This window comes from Aricia agestis, chromosome Z (genome assembly GCF_905147365.1).
Source record: "Aricia agestis chromosome Z, ilAriAges1.1, whole genome shotgun sequence".
Taxonomy (NCBI): Eukaryota; Metazoa; Arthropoda; class Insecta; order Lepidoptera; family Lycaenidae; genus Aricia; species Aricia agestis.
This window is the reverse complement of record NC_056428.1, coordinates 30,811,440-30,836,954: the sequence shown is the minus strand read 5'-3', so window position 1 is coordinate 30,836,954 and position 25,515 is coordinate 30,811,440. Positions and strand designations below refer to the sequence as shown.

At 35.8% G+C, this 25,515-nt stretch overlaps 1 protein-coding gene across 2 annotated transcripts in view; it reads right to left on the bottom strand.

Moving 5' to 3' along the window:
* Positions 1 to 25,515, bottom strand: part of LOC121738957 (dipeptidase 1-like) — a 69,350-nt gene that overhangs the window by 40,538 nt on the left and 3,297 nt on the right. The window contains exons 2-3 of one of the 2 annotated variants that reach the window (XM_042131245.1): positions 9,323 to 9,464; positions 4,889 to 5,045 (exon numbers count right to left, since the gene is read on the bottom strand). In XM_042131245.1, the coding sequence (XP_041987179.1) occupies positions 4,889 to 5,045; positions 9,323 to 9,459 (294 nt within the window). In that variant the 5' untranslated portion in view covers positions 9,460 to 9,464. Of the gene's footprint in view, positions 1 to 4,888; positions 5,046 to 9,211; positions 9,245 to 9,322; positions 9,465 to 25,515 lie in introns of those variants that run through there. The other variant, XM_042131246.1, reaches the window with a different exon arrangement.

Here is a 25,515-nt window from a genome sequence, read left to right as displayed (position 1 = left end):
TTGAACATTGATAATTTCAAATTGGTTTGCCGAATTAGTTTATTTGCTTATTAGAACTTAATCAACAATGTTTGTTTACGGTGAGTGCGTTATTTAATGCGACAATTAGTTATTTAAATAATATATACAAATAATTCAGATATAGAATGTTCAAATTGAGTAAATGAATATTGTTGCGTTTATGCTTTTTTATTAATAGTGAGTAAATAATCAATAAATGTTATATTTTATAGTTAAAATAGCTTGCAATATCTATACATATAAATAAAATTGGAGTGTCTGTTTGTAATATTGAAAGAACCGTTTTTTACTAAATGCATATGAATGTACATACGGCACATATACCAAAATAGCACTTTTTATAATTTTTGTCTGTCTGTATATCTGTCTGTTTGTTCCAGCTAATCTCTGAAATGGCTAGGGCAATTTTAACGGGACTTTTTTGGCAGATAGCGGATATAATAAGTAGTAACTTAGGCTACCTTTTAACCGACTTTCAATAAAGGAGGAGGATATATTTTAAATTTTTATATTTGTTCATACATATTTTGTAATTTCAACTTTCTAGCTAGCGCGATGCTTGAGATATATCAGCCTGCAGACATACTACTATAATATTATTGCCGCGGACGAAGTCGCGGGCAACAGCTAGTGTAATATATAATTATTTATAACTTAGTACCTACTTATTTAAAAGGGCGACTAACCCAAAAAATCAAACATCGTCCATCTCTCTTCACACTCACGCCCGTCTTTCATATGCCAGGTGAAAAAGGACGACGCGGATTCATCGCCAAATTAGTTTTTTCTCAATAACTCGAGTTTACGTTTACGTTTATTGGTTTACGTTTGTTAATAACAACGTATTCTGCAGTTGTAACGTGTCGCTCGGTTTCAACTTGAACCTTTAGTATGATTTTAAAACAAGGATTTCTTTATTTCAAAATATTTACTGATACTCTACAGTCATTTTCCGAATGTAGGTCAACAGCAAAGCTATTGAGATTTGAGGCTTTAATGAAAAATATAAAAGCGTTTAACAAAAGCTTGAGGTGTTCTTGAACATAATACGTGCTGGTTTTAATAATGTTTCGTAAATATTCCAGGAATTTCCGTTTGAAAAATTAAATCGGCACCTGTTGATTTTAATTATATTTATTTAAACACTATAGATGACCCGGTGAACTTTGTATCACTTCTTTCATAATAATTTATGAATTTTCCGTGGACTTCCACAAACAATTATTTCGAGACTAAAATCAGTCAAATTGGTTCAGCTATTCTCATTAATAATTATAATTTTAGCCGACTTCCAAAAAAGGAGGAGGTTTTATGTTCGGCTGTGGATATATATTTTTTTATGTATGTTCAACGATAACTCCGCCGTTTGTGACCGATTTTCAAAATTTTTATTTTGTTGTATAGGGTATGATCGTGGATTGGTACCATGTTCATAAAAATGGTGACTTGATGATGGAATCCAGGAGTAATCGAGGGAACTCCTCAAAAATGTAATGGAAACATATGGTGATTTTTGTTTTATATAAAGTATTTCGGGCATATGTTACCAAAAAGTAAGATTTTGCACCAAGATGTGCCATGGTTCGAAGGTGGTGAACAGAACTGCAACCTCCTTGAATACATGTTTGGAGGTTTCGGTGTTGTTTTAAGAACTGCAAGCATACGCTACTAAGCATATTACATTATTGGTCATCATCACAACAACCCTTACAACACGCATCATCATATTTTGACCCTAATATAAACAAAAAAAATGTTCTAGGGAACCTGTACTATCACGTAATAAAAATCATAAAACTCTACTTAGGTAAGTACTATAATATTATTTTATTCAAGTTTCAGAATGCTATTTTCTTAGTTACTTGAAGAAAGTTAGGAAGTAACAAATCTCGTAACTTACCGGGCTATAATATTTATTCTCTCTTTATCTTAATGTAAGGTATAATATTATTAGTACCTGGATGACCGAGCTTTGCTCGGTATAGCAAACACTCATTGACTTCGTGTTACTTAACAACGCCATCTGCTGGAATAGCTTTAGCTGTTGTTGTGGCGTTAAAGCAATTAGTTGCTTACAAAATAGTATTATTATTCACCAATAGATGTCAGGAAGAGTCACAATTTTCAGTTTATCGATTATCGATAAAACACGAATAAAAATACATTTTCTAAAAATGATTCCTAGCTAGATCGATTTATCGCCCCCGAAAACCCCTATATACTAAATTTCATGAAAATCGTTGGAGCCGATTCCGAGATTCCAATTATATATATATATATATATATATATATATATATATATATATATATATATATATATATATATATATATATATATATATATATATATATATATATATATATATATATATATATATATATATATATATATATATATATATATATATATATATAATTGGAATACAAGAATTGCTCGTTTAAAGATATAAGCTTATTTGATTTGGCTGTCGTGAACAGGAAAAGAACAGTACGGTAAGTATTTTTTTGTCATCAGCAGATGCGCGTTACATCAATATTATTGACATGTACAGAAGTCCACGTATTGACTAAGGGTAAGTTCATATCGTAACGTTACCTGTGGATGCGACGATAATATTTATAACGATTATATCGACGCGTCACGTTGCAATGTGAACTAACCCTTATTCCCACTTCAACTCCTGTCCGTCGTGAAAATACCTCGTTTGTCAACGCAACGCCAACTTAGGAATTAGGTGACTTTCATGAAGATGGCAAGGAAGATTGTGGAGCAAGTGGCGAAAAGGGGATAAAAATTAGAAGATTATTAGGGATTTTTTAGATTAAGAGTATAAATTACGTTTTTACAGGAACTTTTAAACTATTACAGTGAATTTAAAGGTTTTTGACTTACATTTCGGTTTAAATATTTTAAAGGAGTTGACAACACTGCGCAACGCATCAATGCGGCAAATCACAAAATATGTTAGTAAAACGCTGCGGCAATTCAACGCAACGGAAGAAAGCTCTGAAAGATTGAAAACTCCGAACGGAAACCCGATGTTGTGGTAGTGGCAAAAGCCCCTACACTGGTGTACAAAAATCCTAAGCCAGCGGACATTCATATTCATTACACTCCCCCATTTGCAGCCGACACACAATTCCTCACACTTTATCAAGTGCTCAACCGAATCGCTGCACAAAGGTATTTCATAACAGGAACTCGCATTAATATCATATCGTTGTTTCGTTATTTTTATTATTTTATACATCTAAACATATAAATAAAATTATTATTTTTAGTGTCTGTTTGTAATATTGAAAGAACCGTTTTTTACTACATGCATATTGAATGTTAATAGGGTACAGACACCAAAACAACATTTTTTACAATTTTTGTAAAGACGTATGTGATAATTACCTATGTCTGTCTGTCTGTTTGTTCCGGCTAATCTCTGAAATGACTGAAGCGATTTTGGCGGGACTTTTTTAGGCACATAGCAGCTGATGTAGTAAGGAATAACTTAGGCTACTTTTTAACCGTCTTTCGAAAAGTGGAGGATATTATATTTCACTTTTTTATAATGGTTCACGGACAACTCCGGCTTTTTTTTCCGATTTCGAAAATCTCATTATGTATTATCAAAACTCTTGCCTTTGATTATTTTATTGTTCCACCGTTATTTTTACTGAGTTTCAAAACTGTTTTGAGCTGTATAGTGTTTATAATTATACACTATAGAGGTATATTAATAACCCGAATTTGGTACAATGCTTACGAAAGTGGTGATATGATAATGAGATATAGAGGGATTCTTATGGGATACACAATATTATAGAAGTTTTAACTATTTCTGTATTCAATCTTCATATTTTTTTAGTCGGTAGCAGCTAACTTCAGCGTAATTTCTATGTGAAATTTACCGCATTACACGTAACCACCTTTTTTTATCTAAAATAAATGTAAGCATTGAAAGTTGACCTTCAAGGATAGACATAATATTCTATGGCGAGATTTTTGTAGATCTAGAAAAGGAGAATATTTCCGCCATACATTGGTATCGCTTGGGGAATTTTTTTCTCTTTTTTATTATATATTTATTATTCAACTAGCTGTTGCCCGCGACTTCGTCCGCGTCAACATAGTATAATACCAGAGATGGGTAGTCCACTAACAAATATGAAAAAAGTAAAATATAACCTCCTCCTTTTTGGAAGTCGGTTAAAAAGTAGCCTATGTTACACCTTACTACATCAGCTATCTACCAAAAAAAGTCCCGGCAAAATAGCTCCAGTCGTTTCAGAGATTAGCCGGAACAAACAGACAGACATACAGACAAAAATTGTAAAAAATGTTGTTTTGGTGTATGTATCGTATATAGATTCATTGATATGCATGTAATAAAAAACGGTTCTTTCAATATTACAAACAGACACTCCAATTTTATTTATATGTATGTATGTATAGATGTATAGATAATATGTATAGATATTAAAAAAAAACATGAATTAACGTATGAGTTCAACGAAATAACAAAAATGTAACAGGATTTTTATATACATTTTATTTTGATAGCATTTTAGCCATTTCTTACATTGAGATTTAAAATGAATAATTGAAATAGAGTGTTACTTTGAATTGAAATGCGTTTTTTACCATTTATTATTACGAATAATAATAGTTTTTATTATTCGTAGATTTATTACTTTTTACTTTCAAGCCATCTATTACCTCTAAAACCTTTAAATTTGACTACTTGTTACAGTTACGACAATAAAACTTATTTTAGTGTTCCGTAGTCAAATAGAAAAAAATTGAACCCTTATGTATTCCATATTCGTCATGTCTGTCTGTCCGTATGTAGGGGGCACTTTTTTGTGAACTCACCTGAGCTCCGACCATTCCCTCCCTCAGCCTCGGCAGGTCAGTGTGAGAGTACTTGGAGATGGACCAGGGCTCCACCATCGTCAGGTCTGTGTCAAGCTCGAACTCGTTGATCTGGTTCCGGAGGAACTTCCTTATGTTCCACGGAAGGTCGTTGTGCCTATGAAAAAAAAAGTTTTTTTAACAACACTCAAAAATAGTATTGATACTTAATTGTTACTTCTCTAATCTATACGTTTGAAAAAAGTTTGTCTGGTTGTACTCATAAAATTATGAGTATTGAAATTACTAAACACATAATTGGTCGCTGTTAAGCATTAGTGTCCTAACCCACAATTTTTTTTGTCGTTAAATTTTGAATGCAGTCTTGTTCTAAATCATCTAAAGAACATAACTGCATTCATAACTCAATACGTAATTTTTGTGTGGTTTAGTACACGAATGCTTAACAGCGTCCTTATATGCCATGAAAGTTCCGCGGCGGAAATTCCGTATGATTACGTCGACAATGTCAAACGCATACAATATAACGCGATGTAATTTCGGCATGGTGTGTCATCGGTAATTTAAAATACATTGCAGGCGGAATCAAGCCGAAAAAAAAAACTTCGTGCTCAACATAACTGATCGATTAATTATAATAAAGTTTTAAACAATTTCCAAATAGATGTGTTTACTAAATTGTACTTGCTAAGCTTAAGAACTTTTTTCCATCCCCCTAACTTTGTCAGGGCTTCTTTTTTCTCTTTTGGTTTTATTTTTTTATGATCTTTTTTCAATATTTTTCTATTTCGAATAATTGTCTCATACTACCCGAACTAGCCATATTATTACGGGACTCAACTTGATTTCATAAAATATATAAACCTATCTTATGATTTAGGCATTATAACATACTATACAACGGATGTGGCTAACAGGATCATAACTGTTAGGTAAAATACGAGGTCGTTAACGAGCCATTTACGACGCCTGATGATTGGCTCATAGTCCGGACACCTGGGGTTATAGGTGCAACCATCGAAATACAATACAGCGTATAACGATAACCTCATATAGATTTTATTATTCGTAGCCAAATACGTTGAACCGCTCAAATATACTCAACTAGCTGTTGCCCGCGACTTCGTCCGCGTGGACTTCAGTTTATAGCGCGTGATGTCAACAAAATTGGTGTCAAAAGCTTTTATAAAAAAACCCTGGTACCCCTTAAATCAAAACAGCTGTGCTGTGTATACATAATATTTCATTTTTTTAAATTAAACTTTATATTTTATGCCAAATTTAAAGCTTATTTAAGCCCATAATTACACAACTTTACCCATAAACTATTTATATCATTGATAGGTTTAACTTTTAAGGTTATGTCACTGCATAGATAAAGTACTGAGTTATTTAATAACGTAAAAAAGGAATAACAATCGAAAAAAAATCGAATCTCGCATATAAAATGATACCACCTCTTATAGAAAGAAGTCTGGGTAAGCGTCACCGCGATGTAGGAGACGCACGGCGCCATCTATTATGAATTTTTGGAACTAACTTAATTTGAACAAATTTACACATTTTCACCCCCTTACAACCCTTTTTTCCAGTAAAAATATAACCTATGTCCTTTCTCAGGCTTTAGACTATCTGTATACAAAATTTCATTACAATCGGTTCGGTAATTTTCTCGTGAAAGCGAGACAGACAGACAGACAGACAGAGATACTTTCGCATTTATAATATTAGTATACATTATAATATATGGGAAAGCCATGCCGACCGAAGAAATACCACGTTCTCACAGAAAACCGGCGTGAACAGCGCTTACGCTGTGTTTCGCCGAGTGAGTGAGTTTACCGGAGGCCCAATCCCCTACCCTCCCCTATTCCCTTCGCTTCCAATCCCTACCCTCCCCTATTACCCTTTTCCCTCTTAAAAAGCCGGCAATGCACCTGCAGCTCTTCTGATGCTGCGAGTGTCCATGGGCGACGGAAGTTGCTTTCCATCAGGTGACTCGTTTGAATATAAATTAATCAAAGTAAACTGAAAACTGCGGTGTTGTTTGAGTTTGGCAGACTTCGGCACGGTGTTTGTGTGCGTGCGACTAGACGTTTGCTAATTATTAATCTAATTTAAATTGCTTAAGTTGATAAAAATGCTATGCAATTATAGCTGTCACGCGGCAGTCTTTGAGTGCCGCTCATATTTTTTTGGCCGTTGTCGTCGCTCGGCAAAGATCGGAAATCTTTTTACCGTCATAAGAACGTAGCTCTGGTAAGGAAAACTGTAGGACAACCAAAGTATGCTTGTATTTCGTGCAACCACTTTTTTGACTCGGTTACTCTTCCGTAGTATTATTCGGATACGATCTACGGTGTATAAGGCTTTGGACAGACGGACTGTATGATAACTGATACCTCTTGTAGCTGGCAATGAATTTCGTATTTCATTTAGAGGGTTATTTAAATAGGTCCATTAATAGGAACTTGGTCTTATTTTTAATTTAATTAATCAGTTGCGTAAGTTTTATTATACTTTTTAAAGGGATAATTAAAATTGTAAAACACAACGATTATATTTTCCAAATTCTCAAATAAAAGAATTGTTGTTAGTGCTGCTTGACTGGTTTGAGTGTTGCAGTACTTACAGGTTCCTAATGCTATGGTTAATTTTATGAAAATTTTATCTTCAATTACTTGTAGATCTTCTGTTACTTTGAAATTTGAAAATTTTATTTTAATATTTTAAAGGTCTGCATTGAACGACACGCTGCAGCGGCGCGACGCGACACTTGACGTTCCATTATCCATAGATGAAGTTTTGTGTCGCGTAGTGCTTCTTACCTCACACTATTTCATACAAAGAATACATCCGCTCCGTTGCAGCGTAGTGTCGCTTTGGTGCGGTTTTTTAGACACAAAATGCAGATTGAACGCAGTCTATCTACAGCCTAGCTAACTCTAGCTGGGGTTATAGGTTCAAGTTTCAACGCAATACCGGTACAGGAGCTAAGAAAATATAAGTATCAATATCATATAGAAAATTGTTCGGAAGAGACTTAAGCCGGAAAATAGTATGAACGTAACAGATCTGTATAATAATTATGTAGAATATCATTGGATTTGTACAATATACTTCACAAATACTTCTGGTACAGTTCGACAATGCTTTATATGAACGTGGCGAGAAAAGGAACTAAACGCTCATTTTTGACATATAATACTCGTATTGTGTTTGACAGTTCTCCTTTACCAGCAGCGCTCGGTCAATGTCACCCACGTTCATTTAAAGCCTTGTCGAGCTGTACCGACTAAGATTTGCATAGCTGTTTTAAATAGGCAGGGTAAAGTAGACAATATATATTTTTTCTGTAAGTAATAAAATATAATACTTACTTATAATATAAGTTCGAACGAAATAAAATTATTAGAAGTACAAATTTATTCCATTTTGTTTGATGTATGTCAAAACAATTCTGGAATATTATCTCTCACTCGTAATTTTATTTACGCGGGCTTTTGCTATCCTCAATTTCTCAGAACATAAACTTATAATATGACGCGTAAATAAATATTTTCTGGAAAATTCCACACCACACGACGAGTCAAAACTTTACTTTCTTCTTAGTCGTTCAACTCCATATTAAAATATGATAAAATAATGGAATGTAAAAAGTTTACTCGTCGTCTAAAGGTTAGGAATCTTAGGACTATCCGGTATAAAGCATGTGGCCTTCCAATTAAGGGCCGATTTTTCAATCGTCAGATAAATTGTACCAGTGGAATGGCGTTTTGACAGAATTTACATGAAAAAAATGTCAAAGTGTCATATTTATTCTTAAGGTAAAAGTTATCTGACGATTGAAAAGTCAGCCCTAAAAAAGCCTATTATAGTGTTTTCCAGCGGTTGTAGAGGTCCAGCGGTAGTATGCTTCAAAATTCGCCACAGGTGTGATGATTCTGACTGACTCTCAACATTGATTGGTGACTTACCCGTCAGTAAGCAGCATTTTCTCGAGGATCTGCTTGGCAATCTCCAGCCACTCCCTGTCCTAAAAGGCTGTATGATTCTGACTGACTCTCAACATTGATTGGTGACTTACCCATCAGTAAGCGGCAGTTCCTCGAGGATTTGCTTGGCAAACTCCAGCCCCTCCCTGTCCTAAAAGGCTGGGCCTTTTAAGGCTGTGATGACTCTGACTGACTCTCAACATTGATTGGTGACTTACCCGTCAGTAAGCGCACTTCCTCGAGGATCTGCTTGGCAATCTCCAGCCACTCCCTGTCCTAAAAGGCTGTGATGATTCTGACTGACTCTCAACATTGATTGGTGACTTACCCGTCAGTAAGCCGCACTTCCTCGAGGATCTGCTTGGCAATATCCAGCCCCTCCCTGTCCTAAAAGGCTGTGATGATTCTGACTGACTCTCAACATTGATTGGTGACTTACCCATCAGTAAGCGGCACTTCCTCGAGGATCTGCTTGGCAATCTCCAGCCTCTCCCTATCGTAAGAGGCTGCGGCGACTACCGCCGTCACAGCCAGCAGGACGCACGCCACCATACGGCCTTCGCTTCTGTTCACCATTCTCGCTGTAGATGAAAAAGAAATAATAAATTTAAGGGATCTTCACTTTGTAATAACAAGTTTTCACTAGATTTGGAGTATCAGATGAGTAATGAACAAGAGTGTGAAAAATATGTTTGTTTTTATTAGCTTTGGCTCTTCATAGATCGCTACTAAAATATTTTGAAAAGGATTGGATATAAATTATTTTTACTTTAGCATTGCATAGGTATAATCGCAAGACCTACAATAGGTACTTATTAAATATAAATGACAATCATAAATTATGATGACAATTGACAATGATTGTGACAGTGAAATTAGTTTTTATTTAACATTTTCATTTTGTTTGAGGATTTGAGGAGAGGATCATTAAATATAAAGATGATATTGCAATAAAATTAAGGCGGGGATTAATCTCAATCAAAAACGATAACCTTGCACACAACCAAAGACCAAGCGTATACGTATCGCAATAAGATTTATTTTAGTTTAGCATAAAACTATAGGTTCTCGGGCGGATCTTCTTTATTTTTGCTGTTTTTTTTTAATATCTTTGGAAATAAATATTAAGAAACAAAATTGTTCGGTTAAAGAATTTTTAATATAGATTTACTAACAATTTATTCAAATAAAATGTACAATTATCCTAGTTAATACTTATATTTCGATGAAATAGAGTTTTTTCGGAAGTAAGTTTGTAAATTAATTACAGCCAAAGTATTACGTTTTATTAAAATGTTTATGGTTTAAGGTATTTTAATTTTAAATATTGTGCTTTATATCTCATATTTTTTTACACTTCGTTATTATATTGGAACTAGGTAAACCGGGAGTATATATATATATATATATATATATATATATATATATATATATATATATATATATATTAGTCGGTGTAGCGGCCAGTAGATCCGACATTGCTGCTCCACCCTTTGCCTTTAGATGTTGTGACATTGGCTTGGTGGAGAGGGGTCACTCAAGCTGGGTGGAGTTTCTAGGGTGTTAAAGAGATATCGTTCTGTGTCGAATCTACCCGCCATGTGGCTTAGGACTTTATCGTTCCTGTCTTTTACATTGATAGCGTTCGCTTAAACTTTTAACATAACTATTATATTTTTACCGTCAAAACCGTTATAGTTAGTTTTATAATATTTCTAATAATTATTCTAACTGATATATTATTAAACATGCGAAACAGTGTCTGTCTTTCTGTTATTTCTTTACGCTCAAACGGTTTAGATACTTTAGATGAAATTTGGTATGGAAGTATCTCCATACCAAATTTCTATACGATACTTGGGAGACGGGAAAGGATCTATACTAATATTATAAAGCGGAAGAGTTTGTTTGTTTGTTTGAACGCGCTAATCTCAGAAACTATTGGTCCGATTTGAGTTTTAGATAGCCCATTTATTAATGAGGGCTATAGCCTTCCTCAATAAATGGGCTATAAATAATCACTCTAAGACTAATGAATTTTTAAGTTACTGAAAGAATTTTTAAGTTATTTGGCACAGATGTAGGTCAAGTGAAGGGACATAGGCTATTTTTTGCGGGAATTCGAAAGTATTTGTTGTGTAAAAATGTGCGATTCTTATTCGTTAAGCGATTATAGGCGCAACGTAGTAGCGGGCGAATTACAGTTAATAATAATAATAATTTTTATCACAACGATAGAGATACCGTGATCCGTGTCATAGTAAGCCGTGTTATTACATTTTTTGAGATACTTTAAGTCCCGGGAAAGGACAAAGGATAGTTTTATGACGGAAAACAACCTTAATAGAATTTTGACGGTGGTCTCACGAAAATTCTATTATGGTTAGGACTATAATATCTGAAATTTGGACGACAGGGAAAATTAGGAGCATAACTACGGAACCCTAAAAAACAACTATGAGTTAGTACAAGTAGAGTTGAAAATAAAGGGTCGAGTGTCAAGTAATTTTGTAAAGTTGAATGTATCGAAATAATATGATATAATATTATATTTGCCGTATAATGTAATAACTAGCTATTTGACCGAGCTTCGCTCGGTATTCGATAAAGCACGAATAAAATGACATTTTCTAAAAATGATTCCTAGCTAGATCGATTTATTAACCCCCGAAACCCCCTATATCTCTATTAATGTATATATATATATATATATATATATATATATATATATATATATATATATATATATATATATATATATATACATTATACAAGAACTGCTTGTTTAAAGATATAAGATAATAAAGCAAGGTGCACTAGAGCAACAAGACACGGGGCGTCACTTCACTTCTATAGAACTGACGTTTTATAAACGTGAATCTGACGTATTACAAAATCATACTTAGTTCGGCTTTAGTAGCTTAGCACAAGCAACAGCTGTTGGGCTTGGCGCATCTGAGCAAGATAATCGCCTACAAAACTTGCCGGCAAAAATCGTCCCATATATAACACGCACGATGTGTTTCTGATCATATTACTTAGTACGGGCTTCAATATCTTATTGTTATATTTTCTTATGTCCTCTTACTTAAGACAAAAATGCATATTTAATAACACTAGTCCAGCACAACTAGGCCTAGGACAGTTAATTTTGCCTACAAAACAGTAGTTTTTACCGGCAAAAATTGTCCAATATAAATCCAGTACGATGTGTTTCAGATCACATTACTTAGAGCTTCATTTGGTGCCCAATTATTTCCAGGCTAATAACGCCGTAGTACTGAAAAGGTATTTCACCTGGATTTCAACGGTAATTAAAAAGGACTTTTGGGTTACTATTTTTCAGGATTTTGAACTAAAAAATTCGAGCTTAATCTAGGTGTTTTACGCTGCTGTTGTTACGCTGCGCGCTGCAGTTATAATTAATTAGTTTATTATTTGGGATCTGCCTTTGTTTTGTTACATTATTAACGTAATATGTTACATACTTACACAAGACATACATTAATTTGTTGTATAATCTTACTAACAAATGCATGAATTTATTTTTAACGTTAGATTAATATGATGGACTTTTATAATCTGTAGAAATAATAGTTACTTTTTGCTATAGAATAACTCAAATTATTACTTTATTTAGTGTACAATTATTAGTCAATTCCAGCTTATAGTGTTGGAATTTAATAAAATAAGTTTTCTATTATTTTAATAAATGTAAAGAATTTTCTATCTTCGTTGCTCATTAGTACAGTAGTAGGCCTAAGGGATTAATGAGGTAATCGGCTTATTTTTCATAAAGTTGTTTAATTAGTAATCTTGTTTCCTTCCAAGTTTTACAATTTTTGGGAGTAAATATTTATCTATATTTTTACAAAAAGATCGTAGTATAGACAACAGGATACGGCACCCTAGTGGTCATCGTCACCGATCCCAAGATCTCAATAATATGTCGTAGGGCTAGGGTGCCACACACTCAAAATACGATGATAAACACAATTAGCACACATATAAACTCAAACAAACTCTCACATGTCTTACCGCAGGTATTGTGCACTTACACGTGTTATTAATTTGTGCCTACATATTGTATATTTTTTAAAATTTATATAAAAATAACACATGTTATCTTAATAGCCTTAGTTACTGATCCCATGACCTCGTGTCGCAGGGCTAGGGTGCCACACACTCATAAATGGCAAACGAAGGTACACATAACACAGACAAACGCATAGCTTTGATTGTTAACTCCTAGTAATTAGGTATTACTTTAAACTGTTAGATCCTGTAAATCTTTTCGTTTTATTTGATACTAGAATTTGTTTAGTTGTCTGGCTTTGATCTTGTAATAAGCATGTAAAAATCAAAAGCAGCCTTATACGTTATTACTTAAAGTAATTTTAATTAACTACATGATACTAAATAGGTACTGTTTGTAAACTAGATTGATCTCGCATACGGCACCCTAGTGGTACTTGTCACTGATCCCAAGACCTAATGTCGTAGGGCTAGGGTGCCGCCTGCTAATCAATCAAGGTTAAAATCTCAACTACTTATTATTAAACTTAAATACATTTTACATTTTATATATGTGGTAAATGATGTGGATATCACAATTACTTATATGTATAGAGTAAGACTGTGTGTAAACGTATTTTATATTGTGATATTGTTTTTTTACCCTAATAAACAATAAAAAAAAAGCTATGGAACACTATAATATTGGTTATTCCGTGATAAAAACTATTCTATGACCTTTCCCGGGACTCAAAGTATCTCCACATGAAATTTCAGCATAATTGGTTGAGCGGTTTATGCGTAAAGAGGTAACAGACAAACAGACACACTTTCACATTAATTATAATATTAGTATGGATTATATTAAAACCCCATTAACGACGTGACTATTGCTATAAATAATTAGAATGCTATTTAATCATAAATAATAACCTCTAGTAAATCTTACAAAATAATAGATACAATATTGGTAGTGAAGAAAGTCGATGAAGTAACATAAATTTTCTTACACTACAAAAGTTTCAATAGGTCGTCAGGAGCCCCCACAATATTATGACATAAGGATGTCGGCTATTTCACGGGGCATTTGAGCGTTCATATACGACATTCAGTCGAACGTAAAATACGGATTGATACTACTATATTATACTAGCTGTCCCGGCAAACGTTGTTTTGCCATATAAATAATTTTTGGTATGAAAAATAGATGTTGGCCGATTCTCAGACCTACTCAATATGCTCACAAAATTTCATGAGAATCGGTCAACCCGTTTCGGAGGAGTATGGCAACGAAAGCTGTGACACGAGAATTTTATATATTAGAATTTAGATTGTATTATGATGTAAAGGCTAGATCGCACTAACGGCCGTTCCCAATATTTGATCTATCTCTGGTTTTGCCTTACTAGAGATAGGAATAGATCACAATTGACATAAAATATATGTCTCTAATGTCTAATGTGAGTTATTCCTATCTCTAGTAGGGCTAAACCAGAGATAGATCAAATATTGGGAATGGCCGTAAAGCGTTTTACAAACATCAGTTCTTAGGCGTACCAAGAACTGACGTTTGTGAAACGTCAGATCCACGTTTGAAAATGTCAGTTCTGGAACATGAGTGTCACGTCGTTGCCGTGTCGCATAGTGCGGTCTCACCTTTACTTGTCTACCTATATTATGTTAAGGCTAAAACCCGAATTGCTCCTATGTCTAGTTTTAGCTGGTTAGAACTAGTTAAAGCCGATTGTTCCCAACCAAACTATAGTGGCTGTCACTAGGTTGTTTGGTTGAACCTAGTATTAATATCAATTGTTCTACAACAATTTTTGTCATAATATTCTGTAAGTACCACAAAAGAAATTTTTTCATAGTCAGATAGCAGGCCTACTAGAAGGGGAAGAGGGGATTTCGGGACTTGCTCGAGTGTGTCAGATTAAGCTTGTATAGGCTCCGACATGTATCTAGTCATCATGGTATAGAAAACAGATTTCTCACGTGGTGGGTTAAAAAAATTTTTTTTAATATTGAAAATATGTCATCGGATTTCTCAGATTAAGATAGGGGATGTTAAGTATGCCTCGAAGAAGCTTTCATATAAATCACTGACGATTCAAAGGTTAGGTAAGCCTGTAGGAACATTTTAAAATATAAAAAAATAAAGCTTCATATTTTCCTAACTAAGCTTCGCAGATATTTTATTTTGCACCATCTATACTAATATTATAATTCTGCAGAGTTTGTTAGTTTGTTTGAACGCGCTAATCTCAGGAACTACTGGTCCGATTTGAAAAATTCTTTCAGTGTTAGATAGCCCATTTATCGAGGAAGGCTATAGGCTATATTTTATCACGCTAAGACTAATAGAAGCGAAGAAATAGAGGAAAATGTGGAAAAAACGGGGGGAAATTATTTGAAAGGGCTTATTTGAACGCGCTAATCTCAGGAACTACTCCGATTTGAAAAATTCTTTCAGTGTTAGATAGCCCATTGATCGAGGAAGACTATAAGTTATATTTTATCACGCTAAGACTAATAGGAGCGAAGAAATAGTGGAAAATGTGGAAAAAAACGGGAGAAATTATATGAAAACTTTAAACGTGGGAGAGCCATGCTTCGGCACAAATGGACCGGCTCGACCGGAGAAATACCACGTTCTCACAGAAAACCGGCGTGAAACAGCGCTTGTGCTGTGTTTTGCCGAGTGAGTTTACCGGAGGCCCAATCCCCTAACCTATTCCCTTCCCCTCCCTACCTTCCCCTGTTCCCTTCCCTTCCCTCCCCTATTACCCCATTTCCCTCTTAAAAGGCCGGCAACGCACTTGCAGCTCTTCTGATGCTGCGAGTGTCCATGGGCGACGGATGTTGCTTTCCATCAGGTAACCCGTTTGCTCGTTTGTCCCCTTATTTCATAAAAAAAAAAAAATGAAAGGGCTTATTTGAACGCGCTAATCTCAGGAACTACTGGTCCGATTTAAAAATAATCTTCAGTGTTAGATAGCCCATTTGTTGAGGAAGGCTATAGGCTATATTTTATGACGCTTAGACTAATAAAAGCGAAGAAATAGAGGAAAGTGTGGAAAAAACGGGGGGAAATTATTTGAAAGGGCTTATTTGAACGCGCTAATCTCAGGAACTACTGGTCCGATTTGAAAAATTATTTCAGTGTTAGATAGCCTATTTATCGAGAAAGGCCATAAACTATATTTTATTATTCTACGACTAATAGGAGCGAAGAAATAGAGGAAAATGTTGAAAAAACGGAGGAAATTATATGAAATTGCTTATTATCTTAAGTGTTATTTGGCAAACATGAAGAATAGACCACGTGAAGGGACATAGGCTATTTTTTGCGAAAAAATGTACGGTTGCGTGAAATTCCTAAATTACGCAAGCGAAGCCGCGCGGAACATCTATATATACAGGGTGTAACAAAAACAAGTGATAATACTTTAGGGTGTGTACGTGTTCCTTGTAGAGAGTTCACTGTGAAAGTAGCAGCTTTGAAAGATGAAATTTTTTTTTCACTTTTGTATGGGCAAGGGTCCGAGCGTCACGAGTTTCCCCATACAAAAGTGAAAAAAATTTTTGGTCTTTCAGCGCTGCTACTTTCACAGTGAACTCTCTACAAGGAATACGTACACACCCTAAAGTATTATCACTTATTTTTGTTACAACCTGTATAATAAAATCGTAGGAAAGTCAATGCTGTACATTTAATATTTTTGTACAATAAATAATACTTGGGACGTGATCTACTATACTAACGCGGACTATGTCGCGGGTGACAGCTAGTAATAAATAATTTACCTAGTCCTTGTTGTCTAAAATATAATAATAACTGACCGAAATAAGCAATTTTCTGAATATATTTTCTTCTCTTATTTTTTTTTATCAGTTTTACCTAATGTAAAAAACCTACTAGGTCTCCATGACGCTCGAGTGACTACAAAATTAGCACCTTCCCCTCCCATACATGGCATTTAGTGTTAGTTTTTATCTGTCTGCTGGGTTTGATATAACAACAACAAAATATCAACTTCTCTGAAAGTACAACTAGGTATGCAGATAGGATAATAATTAATAAAAGAACATAGTAAAAATATTATAGTATGTTAATCCATAATTCGCAAATCGCAATTGTGAGTTACAAGTAGCGGAATTCGTCACATATTCCATGGCTTAGCGCAATCTGTGGGTCGATTCTGGTAAATCATAGGTATTAATAGTCTCGATGTAATTTCGATGCCCTTTCGGTACAATAAAACTACTAAATTTCATTTGTATAAACAAAAATAACGGAAAACCATTACGATTTGTGATAAGTAATTCAAAACTTTTAAAATCAGATATTTAGCTTTTGATGCTTGAATAAACCAGTTTGATATTTGCTAGGATTCGGACTGGTTTCAAACTGTATGGAGACATGAGTGGAAGAAGCAGGTAAATAACAGTAAAAAAATTGCCGTTTTTGCATAAATGGAGGCCTTAGGGCCGGGAAACTAATTTGAAATAAAAAAAAAAAATTATCATGTATAGCCGGATATTATGTTAGCTACAAATATGTAAGTTACGAGGTTACTATAAATTATAAGGAAAAAAATTAGTGAATGTTATAAAATGGTACTTATCTGGTTCTTCCACTCTCGTCTTTTATATTTTGTTGGATTAAAACGGTTATAGTTTACCAATAGGAAGAGAATAATACTTTTGCATAACATTAAATAGATAAGTTACTAGCAAACTTTGATAAAACGGTTACCGGTTAGTGAGGAGTTTCATTAGTTTAGTGAAAAATGACTGAAGTTGGCCTTTAAAAGTTGAAGACAAATTGCCGGCAAATGATGTATGAATATAAACCACTTCACGAAAGTTAAAAGTTAGTTGGATCGAAAATTGTTTTATAAACGCTTTTTTTACTAGGCTGGCTAAGGGCAAGACGATATTGTTCTGATGTGTTGCGTCGTCGGAACGGAATAAGGACGTCGATGCAAAAAATTTAAACCTCCTCCTTTTTGGAAGTTGGTTAAAAAATATCAAGGCACAAGCCAGAGGGTCAATAAACATTGCAATGTGACGCGTTGATGCGATGCATTTCTAAATAAGTAAGTAAAAAAAACTGAACTTTATTGCTTTACGGCCGTTCCCAATATTTGATCTATCTCTGGTTTTGCCCTACTAGAGATAGGAATAGCTCAAGATTGACATAAAATATATGTCTCTTTACGGCCGTTCCCAATATTTGATCTATCTCTGGTTTTGCCCTACTAGAGAAAGGAATAGCTCACAATTGACATAAAATATATGTCTCTAATGTCTAATGTGAGCTATTCCTATCTCTAGTAGGGCAAAACCAGAGATAGATCAAATATTGGGAACGGCCGTAAGTCTAATGTGAGTTATTCCTATCTCTAGTAGGGCAAAACCAGAGATAGATCAAATATTGGGAACGGCCGTAAGACGAGCATGAAATTGCTAGACTTTCAGTCAGGTATATAATATGCCCTGTAGCGAATTTAACATTTTTTTATACCGAAAAAGTTGAACCAACGCCGCTAAATTAATTTTCACTTCCACAAGATAGTTCTTTACGATACCGAGTACTACGCCACATAGTAAAAGAACGGTCAATTCTAAAATTTGTAGGCATCAGTGACCCCATACGTATAATATATTACGACATAAAACTTTATGGTCGCGACGTGCCGCGAATAAAGAATCGCTTTAGGGTCAGTTCACTCTGAAACGATACGGGACGCCGTGATACAAAATAATTGTACATTATGATTTTTTTTACAATTTTAATGTCAAGTGCTGTCACTTCTCATTAATGTCTCAATATTGTGTAATTTTTGCGCTGTCCAGTTCCTCCCGGTTTTTAACGGTATGCCCCGGTTTTATAAATAGGCTGTATAGGCCGCGGCCTAGGGGCGGCAGCGTCCTAGGGCGGCGGCGGCGTCCATAGGGTCCGGTTATTGTAGATTTCGTACATGGGACGTGGCCTACAGTCATAAAAAATATTCGGCACTGAAAATTTGGTTAGGCTAGCTTGCATACTTCACATTGTGGATTTTTAGGAATTTTTTATCTGAAATACGTCTGGAAATTAGAATATTAGAATCTAAACTTTGTATTTAATGGGAATATCTACCAGCGGGAAGTAATAGGAGATAGGCAATCATAGAGCTAAGTGGATTACATCGACGCCGCGCGATAACTCTATCAAACTTCATATCTTAATAATTATAGTATACTAAGAGCCAGTTTCACCACTTCTGGATAAGTGCCGGATAGGCTATCAGACCACTACTTATCTGACAGATACTCCATACTCCATCTGTCAGATAAGTAGTGGCTAGCCTATCGAACACTTATCCGTAAGTGGTGAAACAGGGCCTTAGTATACTAATTATGATGCGTAATGAAGCCTTAAATGAAATATGAAGTTTGATAGAGTTATCGCGCGGCGTCGATGTAATCCACTTAGCTCTATGATTGCCTATCTCCTATTACTTCCCGCTAGTGGGTATTCCCATTAAATACAAAGTATATATCCTAATATTCAATTTTCCAGACGTATTTAACATAATCCTTAAAAGCTCTATGATTGCCCCTATTACATCCCGCTAGTATTCCCATTAAATACAAAATTACTATCATAATATTTTATTTATACTAGAGATCGCCCAATGGTCGAAATTCGACCTTAGTTTCAACGACATTAGGACTAAAAAATATTGACTTTATTATAAATTTTTCAACTCTTGTCTCTGGGACTCATCTGATCTCAGACTGGCCGTGTAAGCATTGTCTATAGTATCTAAGATTCAATAAAAAAAACTATAGGTACCTAACCCATTTTCAATTTGTCACCTTGCCTTGTTGTCAACAGACTTCAACCATAAATAAAAGAGTATAATTCGTATGTATAGGCTTGTTACTCAAAATTTTTCTATGTGTGCGTGTGTTGTAGTGTGTGTAATGTTTTATTTTATTTTATTTTAACGGAAAACTTACAGCTAGTACAAAGGTAAGATTCAAAAGTAACAATACAAATGCCAATTAAAAGTTTTCGCGACTAGCTATTTGTTTAGATTTTACATAAAGTTACGTTGTAACGTACGTACTACGTTTCCCCATTTTTCGTCAAAAGGGATACAAAGTTTTTGGCTCACGTATTAATATATAGATTTTCAACTCTTGTCTCTGGGACTCAGCTGATCTCAGACTGGCCGTGTAAGCATTGTCTAAATATAGTATCTAAGATTATCTAAGATAAAAAAAACTATACCTTACCACAGTATAGCAATATGACATATCCCTACAGTAGTGAAACGAATGTACTTGCGCAGAGCAACGGAGGGGTACCCGCGGGGAAGCGGGCGGCGCGGGCCCGCGTACACAAACTCGCGGAGTTTGTGTACCTGCGGCCACAGGGGTGACGTTGGCGCGTTGTCTACGAACTTTGTGTTGTAAAACGATAACTTATCTTATAAATAATGGGATATTATAATAAATGTTCAGTGTACGGATGTAAATCTGATTAAAAAACAAAAAGGATTTAAATTTTCATAAATATCGGCTCACAGTATACACTAATATTGTGTTGGCCTTGGCGGCATGTATTTGCATCTCTGTTTTATTGTTTACGTTGTAAGAAGTGTAACAAGGAGAGAAACAATATAGAATAAATTAAAAATCTGTCAAATACCCTGTTACATACTAATTAGTGCCTACCTCCGTAGTCTAGTGATATAGAGCGCGGTAGTAGTGGTATATACGCCTCCGTGGTCTAGAGGTATAGAGCGCGGCTCTTGACTCGGAGGTCGTGGGTTCGATTCCCGCGTTGGAAACATGTTATTTCCAAGTTTGGTTAGGACATTACAGGCTGATCACCTGATTGTCTGACAAGTAAGATGATCCATGCGTCGGATGGGCATGTAAAAAGTCGGTCCAGCGCCTGATCTCTCGCCGGTCGTGTCGGTCTTCCGTCCCACTGGGTTATGAGAGTAAAGGAATAGAGAGTGCTCTTGTGTACTGCGCACACACTTGGGCACAATAAAAATTACTCCTGCGTAGCTGGCCTGGTTTCAATGAAACCGGCCACCGTCACCGAAACCGGTGTGGGAGCTATTATTAATAGTACCTACCTACCCAGGTACACATATCAAGTGTAACATACCGCGCACTTACCGCGCACGTAATAAAAGTTTTGAAGTGCTTCTGTTACACCTGACGTGTGAGTAATTATTGGATATTTTATATATTCGAAATTTCGAATGCGTCTTCATTATTTTAATCCTTCGATTGTGATTCGCGGATCCTTGGAAATCTATTGTTATTCTATTGTGTTAATTAATTTTTTAAATAGAGAACTAAAATCATCTAAAAATAAAGTTTCACGTAAATATCTGGCAGTGCGATATAATATGTACGATTCATCTACCGGCTCAAAAATTTCCTTTCCACTCCGGTCAAGACCTTGCTGGTCCAGTCCCTTATCTTTCCTATAATTAACTATGGTGACCTGTGCTGTTTAGATTTTAATGCCGACAAACTCGATAAACTCGACCGATTGTTTAATAATTGCCTCCCATTCATATTCAATCTTCGAAAATACGACCATGTTTCTTCGTATCGCTCCAAGCTACACTGGTTACCAGTACGTCAGTACGTCTGTGCAGGCACTGTGTGTGCTATATTCACTGCTGCATCATCCCCATACTCCCGAATATCTCGCCCCTCACTTTCAATACCGTTGAAGCAGGCACGATAAAAACCCCGATCCACTTCAAATCAGCTTTTAAGTTGCCCTTCTTACAAGTCAAGTTCCGTCCACTCTTCTTTTAATATCCAGGCTATTCTCCTCTGGAACGCTCTTCCTCCGGAAATTAGGATGTCAAAAACCAGGGATACTTTTAAGCGCAAGGTACGTGAGTTTCACTTGAAACAGTTGGCAGACTCTTAGTTTTCATAATTTATGGCATGAATTAATATTTATAATATTTTTAGCATCATCATTCATCATTGATCAACTATATATTTTTATAATATAGTTATTATATAATAATATATTACGTATGGTTATTGGTTTTATTTATATATAATTTTATGTGTGATAATATGTATATTATAAGTATAGTATAATATTGTACAATATATATTTTATAAGTAAGTATAATATATATTTATTATTTTTTTCTGTCTTTTCCTGTTTCAACTCGACTGGCACCAATACAACTTTTTCCTTGTATCGCCCAAAGGTTGACTGGTAGATAATGCCATACGGCATTAAGTCCACCTTTGTACCTATATGTGCATTAAGTTTTTAAAATAAATAAATATGTAAATATAACACGCTGATTAAACAGATTAAATGATAACATTTGCATTACAAGCACAATATTTTATTTTTATTTTATTTCCCATTTCGTGGCAACCCTGGCATATCTGCTCGGTACCTGTCATCGGTGGCGGCATCGTGCGACGTCAAAGGCGTTTCGTTACTGTAGGGACCATGGGACTAATATTGCTATACTGTGACCTAACCCATTTTCAATTTGTTACCTTGTTGTCAACCACTTGTCAACAGACTTCAACCATAAATAAAAGAGTATAATTCGTATGTATAGGCTTTTCACTCAAAAATCTGTCATTTTTTTCTATGTGTAGTGTGTGTAATGTTAAAAAAATGTATGAGAAAAGAATAATTTCAAAACAATATTAGCTCGATGCACTCCTTCACCATATAACGCGGGAGAGCCATGCTTCGGCACGAATGGGCCGGCTCGACCGGAGAAGTACCACGTTCTCACAGAAAACCGGCGTGAAACAGCCCTTGCGCTGTGTTTCGCCGAGTGAGTGAGTTTACCGGTGGCACAATCCCCTACCCTATTTTCTTCCCTACCCTCCCCTATTACCCTATTCCCTCTTAAAAGGCCGGCAACGCACCCGCAGCTCTTCTGATGCTGCGAGTGTCCATGGGCGACGGAAGTTGCTTTCTATCAGGTGACCCGTTTGCTCGTTTGCCCCCTTATTTCATTAAAAAAAAAACTGTGCATTGAACTAAGTTAATATTTTAACACATTGTATAAAATTTTATCATTGAGAGATCGACCTAGCGGATTTTTAAAATGTTGTATATTTATCGAGTTATTGAGAAAAAACTAATTCGGCGATGAATCCTCGTCGTTCTTTTTCACCTGGCATATGAATTATGAAAGACGGGTGTGATTGTGAAGAGAGAACGATGTTTGATTTTTGGGGTTAGTCGCCCTCTTAGACCGCTTACAGACGAACGGCACGGTCACGGCTGGTGACAGTTCATTCCAGAGAGTTCGCGGCAGAAAGTTACGCGAAAAACGCACTGTGGAAGACTGCCACTCATCAAGGTGATGAGGATGGTATGTTTTTCGCGTGGGACGATAGCGAAAAGTTGCAGGTGGTATGATTCCGAACAATTCCTCAGAGCACTCCCCGTGATACAACCGATAGAGGATGCAGAGTGAAGCTACATCTCGGCGTAATTCCAGGGGGTCCAAGCTGTTTGAAACACTATGGCAGTCAACAATTTGAGCAGCCCTTCGTTGGATATGATCCAGAGGGAGCAGTTGGTATTTTGGCGCCCCTGCCCAGAGATGAGAACAATATTCCATATGAGGCCGAACCTGCGCCTTGTAGAGTTGTAGGCGTTGGTCCGGACTGAAGTACTGTCTCGCTCTGTTAAGAACACCAAGCTTCTTCGAGTCTAATTTGGCCTTACACTCAAGATGATACTTATCGGAACTGGACTTCACTCGATATGTTGACGCCAAGTATCTCAATGCTAGGGGAGATGGTTAAAGATGTGCCCTCGAAACGAGGATAAACGACCATTGATGACTTTTTAGTGGTGAACGCGCAGACTTTTGTCTTGGTGGAGTTGAATTGGACTAAGTTACGTCTACCCCATTCAGAGACCTTCTCCAATGAATTTTCCACCTTAGACACAAGTTCGTTTCGACTCTCAGTGACATTTTGCCGAGAAATATTAGGGGAGCCGGTATATACAGCATCACCTGTACTATCATCCGCATAGCAATGAATGCCTTTGGTTTGTAACATGTCATTGATATGCAGTATGAATAGAGTAGGCGATAGCACACAGCCCTGAGGGACACCAGCATTAACAGACTGAGTTTCCGAGCATTCGCCGTCAACTACGACCTTTATGCTTCTGTCTGCTAAGAAACTAGTGCCCCACTTACATAATTTCTCGGGCAGCCCGTATGATGGAAGCTTTGATAGCGGCGCTTTATGCCAAACCCGATCAAATTGAAACAATTCAAGGCTTATTTTCAAGTATAAAAATGAATTATAAAATCCACACTTTAGGGTTAGTCACCCCCTTAATACAGACTCTTGGTGCAAATCCAAACAAATAATAATGTTACAATATTTAAAAGATAATAACTTAAATGCATCAGCAAAATGAACATACACATTACATAACTAGTAAGAGGGTCGAAACGTACGTGGAATACGTCCGTAAAGATCACTTATAAAGAACGACATAACGACACTTGGTAATTAGAACGTCTACGTTAACGTTTTGCTATGCTTATTTACGTCGACTTTCTCTGAGAAATTTATCTTTTTTACGTGTTAATTTGGACTCGTAATTACAAACTACTGGAAAACCTTTCTACGAAAAATCTAATTTATTCAGAACATGTTTTTCAATTTTAAATAGCTTAGGGACTGTTTCACCACTTCCTGATAAAGTGCCGGATAGACTATCCACAAGTTCTTTGACAGATTATCTATACTTTATCTGTCAAGTAAAGTTTCAACATTGTCTGTCGCTTTGTATTATTTTATTTGGTTCGATTTTCCACTAAAATATGGATACGTTTTCTGGTGGCAGTGCCAAACTTAGTTTAGTTTCGGAGTTTCTATATCTCTAGGGAAGAGAAAGGCATACCACAGAATACATTTCAAAGATCAGCAAAGTGTAGATTTCATTAATTTAAGTAATTGCTTAGAACACTAGATGGCACATTTACTTTTTTGGGTTCCGAAGCCAAATAGCAAAAAAGGAACCCTTATAGATTCGTCATGTCTGTCTGTCTATCCGTCTGTCCGTCCGTATATTATCACAGCCACTTTTCTCCGAAACTATAAAAGATATACTATTGAAACTTGGTAAGTAGATATTGTTTGAGAACCGCATTAAGATTTTGATGCAAAATTGGAAAAAATATAAAAAATTTTAGGGGTCCCTATACGTTCAACTAAAACTAAAATTATACGTGGGAGGGCTCTCCCATCTCCCCGAAGCATGGCTATGCTTCGGCACGAATGGGCCGGCTCGACCGGAGAAATACCACGTTCTCACAGATAACCAGCGTGAAACAGCGCTTGCGCTGTGTTTCGCCGAGTGAGTGAGTTTACCGGAGGCCCAATTCCCCTATCCTCCCCTATTCCCTTCCGTTCCAATCCTTACCCTCCCCTATTACCCTATTCCCTCTTAAAAGGCCGGCAACGCACCTGTAGCTCTTCTGATGCTGCGAGTGTCCATGGGCGACGGAAGTTGCTTTCCATCAGGTGACCCGTTTGCTCGTTTGCCCTTTCATAAAAAAA